The following is a 17,684-nucleotide window of genomic DNA, read 5'->3' on the forward strand; positions in this document are numbered from 1 at the left end:
GACTTCAGTTTAGATATGGCCATCTTTACTTCGTCTAAGTCGGGATGACGGGATTGTTGGCTTTCGTCGTCTATGTTGAATGGATAATCCTACCTGGTAGCGGAATTCAGTTTGTCGTCGCCGTTATATAGTCTGCAGAAATGGTCCTTCCATATCCTCAGCATTGACGGCGGTTTCACTATGATGTTTCCACTTTCGTCTTTGCAGCCTTCGGTTCTAAGTTTATTTACCTGTGAATTTCGTTTCACCTGTTCATAAAACTTTCAAACTTCATTCCTGCTTTTAAACCTCTCAACATCTTCGACCGCACGCTTCTCATGCCCTCCCTTCCTCCCTGAGATCACGCTCAGCAAAAGCTTTCTTCAAAAAAAATTTAGCATCGCGTTAACCGAACCATTATCTTGAAAAGAAATTATTTCTGTTTGCTGACGTTGCATTGTTCAGAAAGTAAGTCTATTCATAATAAAATAGCAAATAAAGCTGAGTATAACACAGTATGTCAAAATAACCAATTCTAAAAAGTATTTCCATATTCAAAACTACACGTCTAAATAACATCCGTTATTAGTCTGTTCGAAAAAATTACAAACAAAAAAGATTGTCCTTTAATATGTTGCTTCGAAAATGAAGTCGATGGTAAATTGTTTTGGAAGAAGTTTTTTTTTACAAAAATTAAAACTCCTATCAAAAATTGTAGTGAATTAGTTTAACGTCTTAAACATTGTTAAAACGTCTACCCCTTTATTTGCAATTAATTGCCTACGTTTTGTAGTTCTTTAAGTTAATTCTTAAAGCAAAATATTATTTAAATTGTTTTACAATATGAGGTTTTATTTGAATAGCTCGCTATCCGAAGTTAAAGTTATCATATTTTGACTTTTAATAAAGTTAAAGTTATCATGTTTTGACTTTTAACAAATAAGAGTTAATTTACGACTAAAATATTAGACGATAAACTCGTCAAAAATGCAATAAATTTTTTAAAAATTACTTAAAGAATAATGAAATTTTTGAAATCACAGTTTATAGTTTTGCAAGAACCATTCTTTACCATTTAATTTCTCCAAGAGATAAACGCAATTGACCTCTTAAAGCTTGTGATTGAGCTTTAGTTTTTTTTCTTTGACGATATATTTGCATAAGGTTTATGCCAAAGTTCCACAATCGATTCAAGACACTACATATGAAATTACAAAAGAGATAAATGGATCCAACTTTTCAATAGGCATTGGACTTTCTGCTGATGACCTATCAGTGCACTTCAAAAATCTCCTTTACGGCAAATCATTATTACCACTTTGCGGAACCTTTGGTAACCAACGATTGCTTGGACAAAGAAATCTCAGCTTCTGAAATATATGCTGCTATTCACAGATCAAAAAAGGGAAAAGCCCCGGGCGAAGATGGAATTCCATACAAATTTTTCAACCCTCCTCCGAGCTTCATTAACCAACTGAGGATCCTTTTCAATAAAGCGTTTCAAAATGAGGACACCCCCAGTTCATTTAAAAAGATAGTGAACTTCCCGATTCACAAAAAAAGGAGCTCTGGACCTTGTTGAAAATTATCTCTTTTATGAATGTCCTGGCGAAGTTGTTTCGGGTAGTTCTTGCAGGCAGATTGGAATCATGGGTTGACGTCAACAATATCCTTTCCGAATTTCAAGCTGGTTTTAGGAAAAACTATTCAACCACCGACCACATTTTCTCAATTACTTCGGTTGTCAAAGCTTTCCAAGCCAGGAACAAGAAGGTCTACGCATTCTTTGTAGATTTCAAATCAGCTTTTGACTTGGTGAATCGTAATGCTCTCTTCTATAAGTTCTCGCAAATAGGTATTTCAATTAAATTAATCCATGTTATAAAGGAAATGTATTTTGATTCTCAAGCATCTGTCTGGGATGGGTCAGTTTATTCAAAATGGTGTCCAACAGACAATGGTGTCAAACACGAATGTCTCCTCAGCGCCCTTTTGTTTTCACTTTTCATCAATGACATAGTGAATTTCCTTTCTGGTGGAATTGGGATCGCTGGAATGTCAATAAATGTACTGTTGTATGCCGACGATTTGGTTTTACTTTCAGAGCCACCCGAAGTTTTACAACTGATGATAAATCGTCTATCAGAATATTTCTGCAAATGGGATCTTCTTAAAAAACACTGATGAATCCAAGATCATGGTATTTTCCAGCTCTTCTAGGAGTCAGATTCGTTATAATTGGTACTTCAATGGTAACCTCCTGGAAGTGGTTAACGAATATAAATACTAAGGAGTGAAACTTAATACGAAGATGGACTTTAACGAACATTTAGTTGAGAAAACCAATACCGCAAAGTATGCTAAATATATCATGGAAAAATTTTTTCTCAAACAAACGAGTCCCACTCTCTGCGAAAGAAAAAAAATTTGACGCAATTGTGAAAACTACACTTTGTTATGCTGCTCAAGTATGGAGTATGGAAGAATACGAAGCAATTGAAAAATTCCACCGAAATTAAAAAAAAAAAAAATTTGTAACCTGCCTCTGAAAACTCTAAGCTATGCTGTATACATGAAACAGGTCTTCCTAAACTGTTTACCAGTACATTAAAGACTCAGGCGGATTATATCGTAAAAATTTTTAATCAACCAGTTGAGCACCTATCCAATAAAATGCTGCGTTACAAAATAAGAAATGAGGATTGGTGGATAAAGAAATGGAAAAATATGGCAATAAGTTTTGATGAAGAAGTTTTGATGAAGAAGTTTTGATGGAAGAAAGAAACTTGGTTGATTTGAAGGAGCAGCTCTATCGCCTAATTGAAAAGCATGAAAACTCTGTTCGGGATGGTTTTAAAGCTACTGCTTGCGAGTCGCTCAGTAGAGTGTTGTACTCCCAACTCAATATGAGCTTAAATCAAGCAAACTACTTCCAAGACTTACTGAGCTTCAACGAAATCTCCTTAATTTTTAAAGCAAGATGCGAACTCTTATGAAATTCGTGGAGTTATAGAGAACGAATTGATTATTTAAAATTGTATTTAAAGGTTTTGGTGCTGCAGCCGTTAACATGACGGCCATTTGGCTGATATTGTTTTCTACTATTATAAGTATAACTTCTTCTTGACAGTGAAATAAAAACCGATTAATATCAAAACCGCTATGTAAGCTTTTACATATGTTCTACTATAATTGCCTCTTTCCGAGTGGATGGAAAACAGCTTTTGTTCAAGCCGTCGCTAAAAAGACGAATCCTTCTCACCCTCTAACTATTGTCCAATTGCATTTATTTTGCCTCTTTCCAAGGTCATGGAAACGCTGATCAATTTTTACTTTAAGAAATATCTTGAAGTACGAAAATTTCTTAATGACCGGCAAAAGGGCTTACGTAACAATAGGTCCACTGGTGATCCCATGGTTTATGGAATAAATCTTTACATCGTTTTGGAGAAATTAAGATTATTGTACTTGATGCTTCGAAGGCATTTGATAAAGTTTTTCATCAAGCTCTCTTATCGAAAATGAGTGCATTTGGTATTGTTGAATCTCTCCTCCGTTGGATTAGAAACTGCCTTTTTGACCGTTTAATTTAAGTAGTATTGGACGGGATGTAATCTGATATCCATAAAATAAACGCTGATGTGCCGCAGGGCTCCGTTTTGTATCCGGCACTCTACCTCACTTTTATAAATGATCTTTTCTCTTAAACTTCTAACCCAATAAATTGTTTTGCTGATGACAGTACCCTTAGTTTTTTATATTCGTTTTTAGATTTTCATCCTTGTTAGTCGGATGTGGACCTACCAACGGCAGCGTATGATAAGTTCAATAAATTCTGATCTTGTAGGAGTCTGGATTGTGCATTACTTAGTGAGACGAGGAAAACATTGTAGGGAAGAAAAAAGAACTTTGATTCAAAATTAAATAAAACAAGGCAAGGCTTACAAGGAGGTGCAAGAACTCGTCGGCTGCTCAGCGCCAATGATACGCAATGCGAAATGAAAAACGTGGTAAAAGGCGGATTCTTTAACAGACTACAGTTAGACAGGTCACTCGGTGTGTTAAAAATCGACCAACAATGTCTGCTATAGAAATCCGCGACGAGCTAAACCTAGCCTGTGGTGTTGACACGGTACGCAGACAAGAGCATAAATTGAATGATCGCAGCCCCTACAAGGTGCCACTTTTGAAGAAAAGTCATGTGTTTTGAGTTAAATCGAAAAGGTAAGTTTAATTTTGAATTATAGTTTTAAAATGGAAAATAATGAAAAATGGATACAAAATGAAACACCCTTGTTCAACGTTATAAATAGAAGTCATTATTCTTTTATTCGTGACCTTTTGTCACCTTCAACTTCTTAACAATTTTTATAACACATATACAAACAATTCAATTACATAAAATATTCAACGAAAGACGACATCGGGTAGCGTTCTGAGCTAGTCTTGGCGGCAGCATCCAACATTCTCCCCCCCCCAGTGCACAGCGTAAACGAACACAGCTTCTATCATTTAATGTACATGAAAGTAATACAAAATATTATTAATACAAATTTTAAATTAATTAAATAGTTGAAGTAATTATGTTTGATGACATGGGATATAGGCCCAGGTTGTGGTTCATGATTATTCTATTACATTTCGATACTCGAAATATATTTGTCATCTCGTATTAATAATTATATGTCACTTATTTTTATTTGTTGTATTGTTGTATTTTCTCCGCGGTAAATATAAATTAAATATTTGTTTTAACTGTGTTTAGTGTTAATTTTTAATTATTTATAAAGTTAAAACCAACTGGATTTATTTTAAAGAGTGAGTATTGTAAATTACATAAAACATTTTTTACTCTATAAGCATACACATAACATAACCTTTTTTTCTTTAAATTATTTTTAGATGACTTGACCTTGATTTTGGTGGCTTAGAAGCTGAAGCTTGCCGACAGCCATGGCTGTGAATTATTTTGGTAAGTTGTTGTTTTTGTAGAGTGGTTGGTGCATTAATTTTGTTTGTTTTCTTTTCAGGCCAATTTATGTTATATATATATGTTAAATGTTTCCTTTGAAATTCTAAAGGTCCGTTATTGGTTTCGGTGTTTTTTTTTTGTAATTTATTTTCGTTTGATTTAATTTATAATTTTATTGAATGATAATTAATTAATTAATGTGTGTAGTTTAATTTATTGATACGGGTGTTATAATTATTGTGTTTAGTTGAATCTGAATGCATGGGAGGTAGTAGTTTAAGTTTTATAATATTGTGTGTGTTCTTATTATGTTAATATGTTTTGTTATTGTGATGTCTTTATTGATTTACACCGAAAATGCTGCTGGGTGAGTTGGTAAGATATTAGTATTATATATTTTATTAATTATTTGGTTTCTCTTTTAGGTTTGTTTATTGGTTTGGAGTGCCGGACGATAATCTTGTGTTTTTAATAATGGGAAACTTTTGTAAGATATGGTATGCTTCCTTTTTCATAATTTTATTCTATAGTTTTACTTATGTATTTGTTTTAATTTCAATTTTATTGATTTTGCCTTTTGTGTATTTTATTGGTTTGAATGTGATGAGTGTTTTATTTCAGCGTGTGTGAGTTTTTTTTTTAATTTATTGAAATTATTTTATTTAAAATTATTAATTTTATAATTTTATATTTTATATTTTATTTTTAAATTTCTTAATTAATTTCAGGTTTTCGCTTTCGTTTTTATTTATAATTCTTTTATGTTTTGTATTGATAAATTCAATTTTCTTAAGTTTGGGTTTTAGCATGTAAGCTAATTTAGGTTTTATATGATTGATTTTAGTATGTGAATGTGTTGGGTTTTAGTATAACTGTGTTGAATTTTAGCATAAATGTGTTGGGTTTTTGTGTAAATGTGTTGAGTTCTAGTGGACTGTATGAATGGTTAGTTTTGAGATTTCTGAGTGAGATTTCAAATATTCAATGAATGAGAATTTGAAAATTCGTTTTATTGAATAGATTTTCATTCAGTTTTATTTATATTTGAGTGTGTTTGTAATTAAGAATGGATTTTAATTCAGTTTTAATTATATTTGAGTGGGTTTTAATTCAGAGTGGATTTTAATTCATATTTATATTTGAGTAAGTTAGGGTTAGTTTTATTTTGCTCATATTTTTGATTATTAGTTTTTCTTATTTGAGTGGGTTGATTTTCCATTCTTTTTTTGACGACTTCATTTTAGTTTTTTTGAATTGGTTTCATATTTTCTTAGGGGTTTTAGAATTCATTTTCTTAATTTCAATTTTCTTTTTATTTTGTGTATAAGTTTCAGTACGATTCCTTTTGTTTTTAAATTGTTTCGTTTTCTTGATGCGTTTTGTTTGATGGAAGTGGACATATCTTTGTGATAGGCCTCTTAAATTCATTATTTTGTGTTCGCACTTTGACTACACGGATAAGATCATCTTGTCCTGGGTAGGTTTCCACTATTCTCGCCATGGGCCATTTCGAAGGTGGAAATCTTTCATCTCGTACCAAAACTAAATCTCCAATTTTGGGTTGGTCCTTGATTTTTAGCCACTTAGGTCTATTTTGAAGCCTTGTGAGGTATTCTCCGCTCCATTCCTTCCAGAAGGTCTGTAGTGAGGCTTGTAGACGTTTCCATCTATCCAGGTATCCAATCCTTTCTACTGCTAGGTCTGCTTCGGGAACTATATGAGCTGACGTGCCAATTAAAAAATGAGCTGGTGTTAAAGCATTGAAATCTTCCAAGCTGTCTGTAACCGGACATAGAGGTCTCGAGTTAAGGCAAGCTTCTATTTGCGCTAGAAGCGTACTGAGCTCCTCGAACGTCAGAGCTTGGTTTCGGGCAACGCGACGCAAATGGTATTTAACAGATTTCACTCCTGCTTCCCATAAGCCTCCAAAGTGAGGAGAAGCGGGAGGAATGAAATTCCAATTGGTACCCAATGCACTCAATGAGTTAGCAATATCAGTATAGTTAAGTTTAGCAGCATTTAGCATTTTTTGGAGTTCCACATTAGCACCTTTAAAGTTGGTCCCACAGTCACTATATATGTTTGCACATATGCCTCTGCGAGATGTAAATCTTCGGAACGCGGCAATAAAGGCTTGTGTCGTTAGATCTGTGACAGCTTCAAGATGAATTGCCTTTGTTGAAAGACAAATAAAAATGGCGAAATAGCCTTTGAATTTTTTAGCACCTCGTCCTTTCCAGGCCTTTACTTCTATAGGTCCGGCGTAGTCGACACCAGTGTGTGTAAATGGTCTTGAAACATTTACTCTTGGTGCTGGAAGGCTTCCCATCAGTTGTTGCAATGGCTTAGGTGCATTCTTAAAACAGGTGAAACATTTATTAATGTACTTTTTGACCGTTCTCTTCATGTTGAAGATCCAAAAACGATTTCGAATGTGTGCAATCACTTGGTGAATACCACCATGTAGAGTTTTCTCATGGGCATCTTCAATTATTAATCTGGAGAAATTATGATCTGGCTTCAACACAATTGGATGCTTTTGATCATATGTTAGGGTGGCATTTTGAAGTCTACCTCCGATTCTTAATATTCCACATCCATCAATAAAAAGATTCAGAGATTTGTTAAGTTTGGTTCTTTTGGTTTTCTGTAGTTCATTTATGACATCATGAAACATAAGTTTTTGAACACTTCTGATAGCTGTTCGCATGGAAATATCGAGTTCTAAGGGTGTCAGAACCGATTTTCTTCGATATGTTTCCCTTTTTCTACTATTATAGATAAATCGATGAACATTGGCTATAATTCTTAAGGCTTTTGTTAGTTTGGATTGTTTACAAAGCACATCTAAAATTCCATCGGTATTTTGTATTGCTAAATGAGTTTTTATTTCTCGTTTTTCTTCATTTATTTCACATTGGGTGGGTTGTTCTGGTATGGAGAATCTCCACATCTCCTGAAGAAAGAGTGGTCCTTTCCACCAAAGATTATTATTTCTTAGCTTGGATGGAAGAACACCACGGGATGCAAGATCCGCTGGGTTTAACTTAGTTGGAATGTGTTTCCACATGCTAACATTTGTCAGCCTTTGAATTTCGGTAACCCGATTGGCAATAAACGTTCTCCATTTTGAAGGCAACCCAGAGATCCAACAAAGGGTGATTGTGGAATCAGTCCAAGCAAAGACTGATATATTCTTGAATGGAAGGACTGATTTAGTATAGTTGAGTAATTTTGCCAACATCACTGCTCCGCAAAGTTCCAATCTTGGCAAAGAGACTGTACTGACTGGAGCGACTTTAGTTTTGGCTATGAGTAAATGGGTGTGAATGCAATTCTGGTTATCTAAAACTCGAAGATATACCACGGCTCCATATGCCTTGGTAGATGCGTCACAGAATCCATGGAGTTCGACCTGTTGGGTGCCATTCTCTATATTTACCCATCTCGGAATACGGATATCTTCTAAGATATCCAACTCTTCTTGAAAGGAGAGCCATTCTTGAAGTAGTTCCACAGGAATGTTTTCGTCCCACGAAAGGCCTTTCAACCACAATTGCTGCATAATGATTTTCGCTTTAACGATACAGGGTGCTATCCATCCAAGTGGATCAAAAAGACGAGCAATTGTTGAAAGTATCGTTCTTTTTGAAACGACTTTATCTATAGAGATTTTTTTAAATGAAAATGAATCGGTAGATGGGAACCAACTGATTCCAAGGGTTTTGGTATGGTCCAAAGCTCCGAATGTCAATGACACATTTGTTTCCTGATCTGCCTTTGGTATTGAAGCAAGAAACTCTTCGTTATTACTCATCCATTTGCGAAGATGAAATCCAGCAGATGATAAAAGCTTCGAGATTTGGTGATACTTTTCTTTCGCAACTTCTACTGAATCTGCACCCGATACCAAATCATCGATGTACATATCTTCCCGAATCATTTGAGCGGCTAATGGATATGTTACTTCTTCATCTGAAGCAAGTTTCTTTAGCGTTCGATTTGCCAAATATGGGGCTGGGGCAGTACCGAACATTAAAACTTTCACTTTGTAAAGCTTTATTGGCATTGATGGATTTTCACGCCAAAAAAGTAACTGGTAATAAGCGTCCTCTGGATGAACTAATATCTGTCGGTACATCTTCTCTATGTCTGAGACGAAAGTAATTTTGTGCGTTCTCCACCTTAAAACAATGGCTAAAATATCTGTTTGAGTTTTAGGTCCTGTCATCAAATGGTCGTTCAAAGAACTACCATCTGCCGTTTGATATGCAGCATTAAAAACAACACGTAACTTCGTCGTTGTACTAGTTTCTTTCATCACGGCATGATGAGGAACCACATAGTGAAATGGAGAGTTAAGTTTGTTATCTATGTTAATATCTACTTCTTCCATTTGATTGAGTGTGAGGTATTCTTTTAAGCAATCGTTATATTCTTTGTGTAGTGTTGGGTTGTTTAATAATTTTTTTTCTTGTTTATAAAACATCATTAAGGCCTTTTGTTTTGTTGACATAAGTCTTGGTCGATGAAGTTCTTTGAAGGGTAGTGAAACTTCAAAGCGCCCTCCCGGCACCCGCTTGGTGTTTTGTAGAAAGTGCTTCTCGCACTCGACATCTTCTTCATCTACGGCTTTTTCATAGGGAGTTTCTTCCATTTCCCAAAATGCACGCATTTGTGTGTCGATATCTACCAACTGTGTGTAGACTTGAAGAGAAAATGGCTTTTCCAAAGGAACTTTCCCCAAAACAATCCAACCAAACCTGGTTTTTTGGGCTATTGGAGCTACTTGTTCCTCATTGCGTATGACTTCGTCTAATAAAATTTCGCAATATATGTCATTCCCTAATAAAATGTCAATGTTACCAGGACGATTAAATGAAGGATCTGCTAATTTCAGTCCTTGTAAATGTTTCCATCTGTTAGCGAAGACTTCTTCATTCGGTAAAAGTCCTGTAAGGGTCTTGTATATATAACCTCTGGTCGACGTAATAAAATCTGAATAATTAGAACTCAGATTCAAATTTACAAAATGTTTACAAGAGTTAGCTTTGTTTTGTCCTAAAACAGAAACGTCAAAGGAAGTTGGAATCTTTTTAAGACCCAATAATTGAACTGCCGATTCGGTTATAAAAGTAGCTTGAGATCCAGGATCGATCAAGGCTCTTAATTGAACAAAGTCTCCTTGGGCTGATTTGACTTTTATAATCGCTGTTGCTAACAAAATTTGGGTTCTTTTACATTCGTTTAGATGAAAACAGTTTGAAGATGTTGAAGGCAGTATATCGTAGGGGTGTACATTTTGTACATTTGGATTAAATTCTGTTGTTACATGATGTGTTTGCGAGCTATTTGGATTCTGGGTGTTTATATTTGTGTGAGCGAATGTGTTTCTATTATTATTCTGTTGAGTGGGTGTATATGTGTTTGTTTGTAATTGAGCGCGAGGATTATTTGAAAATGTGTTATTATTATTTGTGTTGTGTTGGAATTGGTTATGATTACCTTGAGAGCTTGATTGTTGATTGAATGCATTTGGAAAATTGTTTGACTGCGAGTATGGTTGCTGATTTGTGTTGTTAAAATTGTTGCTAAAATGTAGGAGTGAGTTGTGTTTTTTATGGCAAAAATGACACGACTTATTACTTGGGCACAAATTTGTTCGGTGACTGTAAGCTAAACAATTGAAACAATTGCCAAATTGTCTAACAACTCGTTGTCTAGCACTTACGTCCATTTTTAAAAATTTCGAACATGTTCGTAAGGAATGTACACCTTTATGACATACCTTACACGTAAAATTTTCTGTTGCCTCAGTATTGAGATGAAAAACATTTTTTGTTTGCTTTTTCTGTGTTGATGTTGTATTTGTTTGATATTGTTGGTCCATCATCTCTAAAGTTCGGAACCTCGTTTCCAAAAAGTCAGAGAACTCTTTAAATGTAGGGATCTCTTTTTTAGTTCCGAGAGTTGTTTCCCATTTTGATTGCACTGTAGCCGGTAGCTTTTTCAAAAGCAAAAATATTATTATTGCATCCCAGTGATGGACAGGCAGGTTCTTTAAAGCGTGTAAAATTTTTGTTGAATTATCTAATAATTCTCTTATGCCCTTAGCATTTTCTTCTTTAACAACACTTAATTCATAAAACAACTTAAGTTCGTTGTTAACGAGAATTCTTTTGAAATCGTATCTCGATGTCAAGAGTTCCCAAGCCTTATCATAGCTTGCATCATCTACACTTATGTGTTCTAGTAAAATACCAGCACCTTCTTTACAACTTGACTTCAAATAATGTAATTTTTCGATTTTTGTAAGTGAAGTGTTGTTATGTACCAGTGAAACAAACTGGTCATGGAAAGAACGCCAATTTTGATATTCTCCCGTGAATGTCGGTGGGTGAATTTTTGGCAAACGTACATCGTGCGGCTTGTCATTGGTCGACTTTTGAACCAAAGTAGGAGCAGGTGAATCTTTTGCTTTAGCTGCTGCTTCTGCTGCTGCAAATTTGTCTAGCTCATCTAGCAACACAGATTTATAAATTGTATAAATCTCACCAGCTTCATTAAAAAGCTCTTCGATTGGTGCTATGTTTTCATCGCTGCAAACCGCGATTTGGTGCTGTTGAACAATGGTTTGCCAATTGTTACCAAGCGTTTCAAGCCGCGTAGAGACATAGTTCTTTGTCCTACGAGTTGCAGAAACTGTCTTCTTAAAATTCTCATAATCTTTTGATATCTGAGCACATATATTTTTTAAAATTTTTACAGCATTCATTTTAATTTATGTATTTAAAATTTCTTTATAGTATATATGTATATATACGAGTATAAGTATGTTTATATGTATATAAATTACAAAAGTAAGTAAATTTTACTCACTGCGATTACTTTCAGGAATGGGTAGCTGGACAACTGCACTCTTGGAATGATGACTACGATGGCGATGACGACGGCGGCGGCGGCTGCGTTGGCGATGACGACGGCGATGACGATGAAGATGATGAAGATGATGGTGATGATGATTATGATGATGATGATGATGATGGTGTTGATGATGATTATGATGATGATTAAAATGTCTTTATTCAAATTAAATGTTAATTAATTGATTTTAAATTCGTTGAATAAACTTTGAAAAAGAACGACAAAATGTCGGCGCACTGTGTTTTTAATTAATTAAAACAATTTAATATAGGCGGTTTGTTTAAAAAGGCTCGCGAAGGACCAAAATGTTTTGAGTTAAATGAAAAAGTAAGTTTAGTTTTGAATTATAATTTTAAATATAATTAATGAAAAATGGATACAAAAGAAACACACTCTTTCAACGTTATAATCCAAGTAAGTATTCTTTTATTTGTGACCTTTTGTCACCTTCAAATTCTTAACAATTTTTATAACACATATACAAACAATTCAATTACATAAAATATTCAACGAAAGACGACATCGGGTAGCGTTCTGAGCTATTCTTGGCGGCAGCATCCAACAACAATATTTCAAAAATAGTGAAAGCTTGGCGGCTGCAGTTCGAAAATTTCATACAAAATATGGTCGGAATAGTGTTTTAACTTCGTCAACTGTGAAGAGATTAATTGAAAAATTCATGGAGACTGGATCCGTTAGAGACGCCAAACACACTGGTCGTCCAAAAACAAGCCGTTCAAATGTGAATGTCGAAGCAGTGCGTGAGAGTGTTGCTGACAACCCAGGAAATTTCAAGAACCTCTCTTCAGCGTATACTCACCAAAGATCTGTGTCTTCACGCTTACAAGATTCAATTAACACAACAATTAAAGCCTAATGACCATGGACAGAGAAGAGAGTTCGTTGAATGGATTATTGAACATCAACAAATGGACCCTGATTTTTCGAGCAAAATCGTCCTAAGCGATGAAGCACATTTTCATCTTGATGGCTTTGTCAATCGCCAAATTTGCCGCATTTGGGGTTCGGAGAACCCACATGTGATTGTCGAAAAACAAATGCATCCACAACGCTTGACTGTATGGTGTGGATTTTGGGCTGGAGGTATAATTGGGCCATATTTTTTTTGCAAAAGATGCTGGTCAAGCAGTGACTGTTACTGGTGCTCGATATCGCGACATGATTACACAGTTCGTTCTGCCAAAATTGGATGATATTGATGTGTCCAATATGTGGTTTCAACAAGACGGTGCCACATGTCATACAGCCCGTGAAACAATTCAATTACTGCATGAAACATTTCCAGGTCGTGTACTCTCTCATTTCGGTGATCAAAATTGGCCTCCTAGATCGTGTGATTTAACACCATTAGACTTCTTTTTATGGGGTTATTTGAAATCACAAGTCTATGTCAACAAACCCACAACCACCCGTGCATTAAAGGAGGAGATTCAACGCTGCATCAACGAAATTCAGCCACATTTATGCAGAATGGTCATGGAAAATTTCAACAAAAGAGTGCGCATGTGCATGCAAAGCCGTGAAGGCCATTTGTCCGATGTGTTATTCCATACATAACCCTATCCTATGTACTTTACAAGTCAATAAAAATATAACTATCAAAAGACTAAAAACGGCGTTTTCTATATAATTCAAATCTTGCGTTAATTTTGGGACACCCTTTATGTATCATAAACGTGATATAATAGAATAGTTTAGACAATGGATTCGTTATAAGAACAAAACTAACTTTCAAGCCGTTTTTCTCATTTCTATTGAAAACCATTTAAGCAAAAATGGTTTTTCGTTTCTTTTCTTTGTAGCACAGGTAAAATCTAATCTTGATTTTTTTTCGAATATTATATAAAATAATGTAAATATTTCAACTGAATATTTAACAAAGGATTATAGATTAGGAAAACCATGACGGATTTTATTGAAAAAAAAGCTACTGCATACATTTATATAACCTCGAATAGCCCACATGCGTGTCTTTTGAACTTTAAAAAGTTGTAACTTAAAAACCTGACGTTATACACTAAGTTCAAAGCCGGATTTGAATTAGGCCACCAAACCCAATTCGAAAAATACAATTTTAATTCGAGTACGATGACAAAATTGATCTTTATTGAATTAAAGATATTGCCTTAAATTAATTCTATCTTATTAAAATTATTGTTTTCAACATTTGGTAATTTGTTTTAGAATAATCCAAGCGAAAAATAAGAATTTTGAAGAAATACTGTGTAAAATAAGTAAAAACTACGATACATAAGAATTAATTTGAATAAGCTAGTCTACTTATAGGTTTGTAATATACATCCTACTGGCTGACCCGGCCAGCGTGGTTTTGCAGTGTAAGTTATTATTTCATCAAAATATTTTTGTAGTTAAATTAAAATTGCTTGCTTACAATAAGTTGGCAAATATGATGTTGTTATTGAAAGAGGAAGTGAGCTATTTTTTATTTAACTTATGACTCTTAGATGAGGCAGTACCCGTGAAATAATACTTTGGGTGCCACAGGCAGAATTGAACCTAAGACCTTTACCATGACAGAACCCTACGCACGATGAAACTATAGGGGTACTACAAGAACAAGATATGATGAAAAAAAAGTTTTTGACTTGTGGTATATTTTTTAAATAAAAGCTTTTGGTAATTTCGAGAATCAATGGAGTCTAAACTTCGAAAGAATTGAATTCTATGCAACATATTGATGAAATATAAACTTTAAAAAAATTCTACTAAGTTTTGGTAAAAATTGTATTCCGAATACAATAGATAGGTATTAAAAAACTTATTTCATCATATGCAAAATATTCTTGTTGAATTTTAATTAATTTTTGATAAAAACACAATTGACAACAACTAAAAAAATCTAAAGAAATAACTTACTTACTCACGAGTACTTAAGGTGGCGCTCCAGTCCAAGGCGGACCTGGGAATCAACCAACATGCGTCTCCAGCCAGCTCGGTCCCTAGCTAGCTGTCTCCAGTTTTGCACGCCAAGTTCGTTGAGGTCCTCTCCCACCTGGGTACGCCACCTGAGTCGCAGTCTTCCTCTACTGCGCCGTCCCTCGGGATTGGATTCGAAGACCTTCCGGGCTGGAGCGTTGATGTCCATCCGCTCTACATGACCAAGCCATCTAAGCCGTTGGACTTTAATTCTGCTAACTAGGTCAGTGTCGCTGTACAGCCCGTACAGTTCTTCGCTATATCTTCTCCTCCATTCTCCATCTATGCGTACGGGACCGAAACTCAGCCGAAGCATTTTTCTCTCGAAGCATCCTAAGACGCTCTCATCTTTCTTTGACAGGGTCCAGGCCTCAGCGCCATAGATAAGAACCGGGATGAAGAGTGTCTTATAGATGGTGATTTTACATGCTCGAGAGAGGACTTTACTTCTCAATTGCCTTCTAAGTCCAAAGAAGCAGATATTTGCAAGAGTTATTCTTCGTTTGATTTCGGCGCTGGTGTCGTTGCCTGTGTTAATAGCGGTGCCTAGCTAGACAAAGTCCTTAACTACCTCAAAGTTATAGCTGTCCATGGTGACGTTTTGTTCAATGTCCTTTTTTGATGACAGCATATACTTGGTCTTGCCCTCTTGCCTAAACCCATCTTCTTCGCTTCCGTGGCAATGCTCAAAAACGCTCCACTGACATCACGCTTTGATCTTCCAATTATGTCAATATCATCTGCGTATCCGAGTAATTGGATGGACCTTTGGAAGATAGTGCCTCTAGTGTTGACGGTTGAGTTTTGCACAATTCTTTCCAGAACGATGTTGAAGAAGTCGCATGACAGTCGCATGCATCGCCTTGTCTAAAACCGTTTTTGACACAAAATGCATCGGTAAGATCTTCTCCGACCATGATAGAGCATCGTGCATTCTCCACAAACGGATAAGTTTGACAGGGATACCAAAACTAGACATTCCTATAGATGCTGTCATACGCGGCTTTAAAATCGATAAAGAGATAGGTATCGATTTGAAGTTCCTGGGTTTAGAGGTCTACTTTCTTATGTATCGGGCACACTATGCTGAGATTCCACTCATCGGGCATGCTTTCTTCCGACCATATTTTGCATATCAGTTGGTGCATGCTCCGTACCAAGTCATCGCCTGCTACATTGGATAGTTCGGCAGCGATGCCGTCAGCTCTAGCAGCTTTGTTTGACTTAAGTTTAGATATAGCTATCTTCACTTCTTCAAGGTCGGGTAGGCAGAATTGTTGATCTGCGTCGCCGAGGTTGAGTGGTTCTTTCTCCCTTACAGCGGAATTCGGTTCTTCATTGCCGTTGTATAATTTGGAGAAGTGATCTTTCCATATTCTCAGCATCGACTCCGGTTCTCCTACGATGTTCCCCTGATCGTCTTTACAGGCTTCGGTTTGTGGCTGGTACCCTTGGGAGGTTTTTTTTACCTTTTGGGAAAATTTACGAACCTCATTCCTGTTGTGCCATCCTTCTATCTTCTCGATCGCGCGCTTCTCATGCTCTCTTTTTTTCCATCTAAGAAGCCGGTGTTCCTCTCTTTTCTTCTGCTCGTAGAGCTCGAGAGCAGCTCTGATATTTTTGTGCAGCGCCGTTTTGTATGCCTGCTGTTTCGCTGCGTGCGCTTGCCGGCATTCGTCGTCAAGCCAGGGGTTTCGCTGTATTAGCCATGTGAAACCTAGAACCTCAGAGGCGGCATCTCTGATGGCTGTAAGGCAATGTTGCCACTGGTTTTCAATGCTTAATGCAGGCAGCATAGGACTCCTTAAGGAGTTATTAGAGACTCGATCGGAAAAGGACATTTCAGTCTCTTACGATTGTAGCTGCCTAACGTCGAATCTTCTCACAGTTTATATTAACGTTAGATAATTAACGGATTAAATAAATAAACAGTACTTCCTTGTTTTGGCTTTGATCGGGATATCCGTGGACGTACCTTGTCTACAACGAGGTAATGGTCCGAGTCAATGTTGGCCTCTCGGAATGTTCGGATATCCTCGATACTGGGGAAGTGTCGTGCATCGATCGCAATGTGGTCAATCTGGTTGACGGTTCATTGATCAGGAGATTTCCATGTACCCTTGTGGATATTGAGATGTGTGTACTGCGTACTAGTTACCAGAACGTCTCACCCCGCAGCGAAATCAACAAGCCTGAATCTTTTTTAATGTCATATCAAGGGAACTGCTGGGACATGTGCGCATATGAGGCTTATGTTGGCGAATTTAGCCTTGATGCAGATTGTCGTGATGCGTTCGCTCACACTGTTTAAACTCAAGACTTTTTGCTTGAGTCTAGTTCCAACAACAAAGCCACACCCAAATAGACGCTGTCTTTTTTCTCGGTAGCAGTCGCCGTAGTAGATGTCGCAGTCTTTTAGTTTGTGTTTGCCCGATCCATCCCATCGCACTTCTTGGATGGCTGTAATATCTGCCTTGCAGCAGATTAAGGTTTCCGCTAATTGTTCGGCTACACATGGGCTGTTGAGGGACCTAACATTCCACGTGCATAGCATATCCGAAGTTCGTTGCCCTTATTTCGTTTGCGTGGGTTTTCAACAGTGAATCCCTTCGTATACAAGGCTTGTTGGTGCTTCGCAACTAAAGGTATTGTTTACGTGGCCAGGAAGTCACTCCGACGGCACAACCTCAAACCTGAAGGGCCAAATCCTTAGTATAACTCCAAGGCCTTACAGATCAGGGCTCCGAATATGTTGAAGAAGCCTTATAAGGTGTTCACTAAGTAGTTCAACCTTACTGGAACTGTAGTCGCCACCGTTTTAAATTAATTTATAACTTTAACTGTCACATGA

General features: G+C 36.3%; 1 protein-coding gene across 1 annotated transcript in view; it reads right to left on the minus strand.

Annotated features, from left to right (window-relative positions):
* Positions 1-17,684, minus strand: part of LOC129951048 (uncharacterized) — a 97,160-nt gene that overhangs the window by 25,219 nt on the left and 54,257 nt on the right. Inside the window, exons 2-3 of the mRNA XM_056063049.1 lie at positions 10,861-11,687; positions 6,396-10,542 (exon numbers count right to left, since the gene is read on the minus strand). Of these exons, the coding sequence (XP_055919024.1) occupies positions 6,396-10,542; positions 10,861-11,687 (4,974 nt within the window). The remainder of the gene's footprint in view (positions 1-6,395; positions 10,543-10,860; positions 11,688-17,684) is intronic.

This window comes from Eupeodes corollae, chromosome 1 (genome assembly GCF_945859685.1).
Source record: "Eupeodes corollae chromosome 1, idEupCoro1.1, whole genome shotgun sequence".
In the NCBI taxonomy this organism is placed as follows: Eukaryota; Metazoa; Arthropoda; class Insecta; order Diptera; family Syrphidae; genus Eupeodes; species Eupeodes corollae.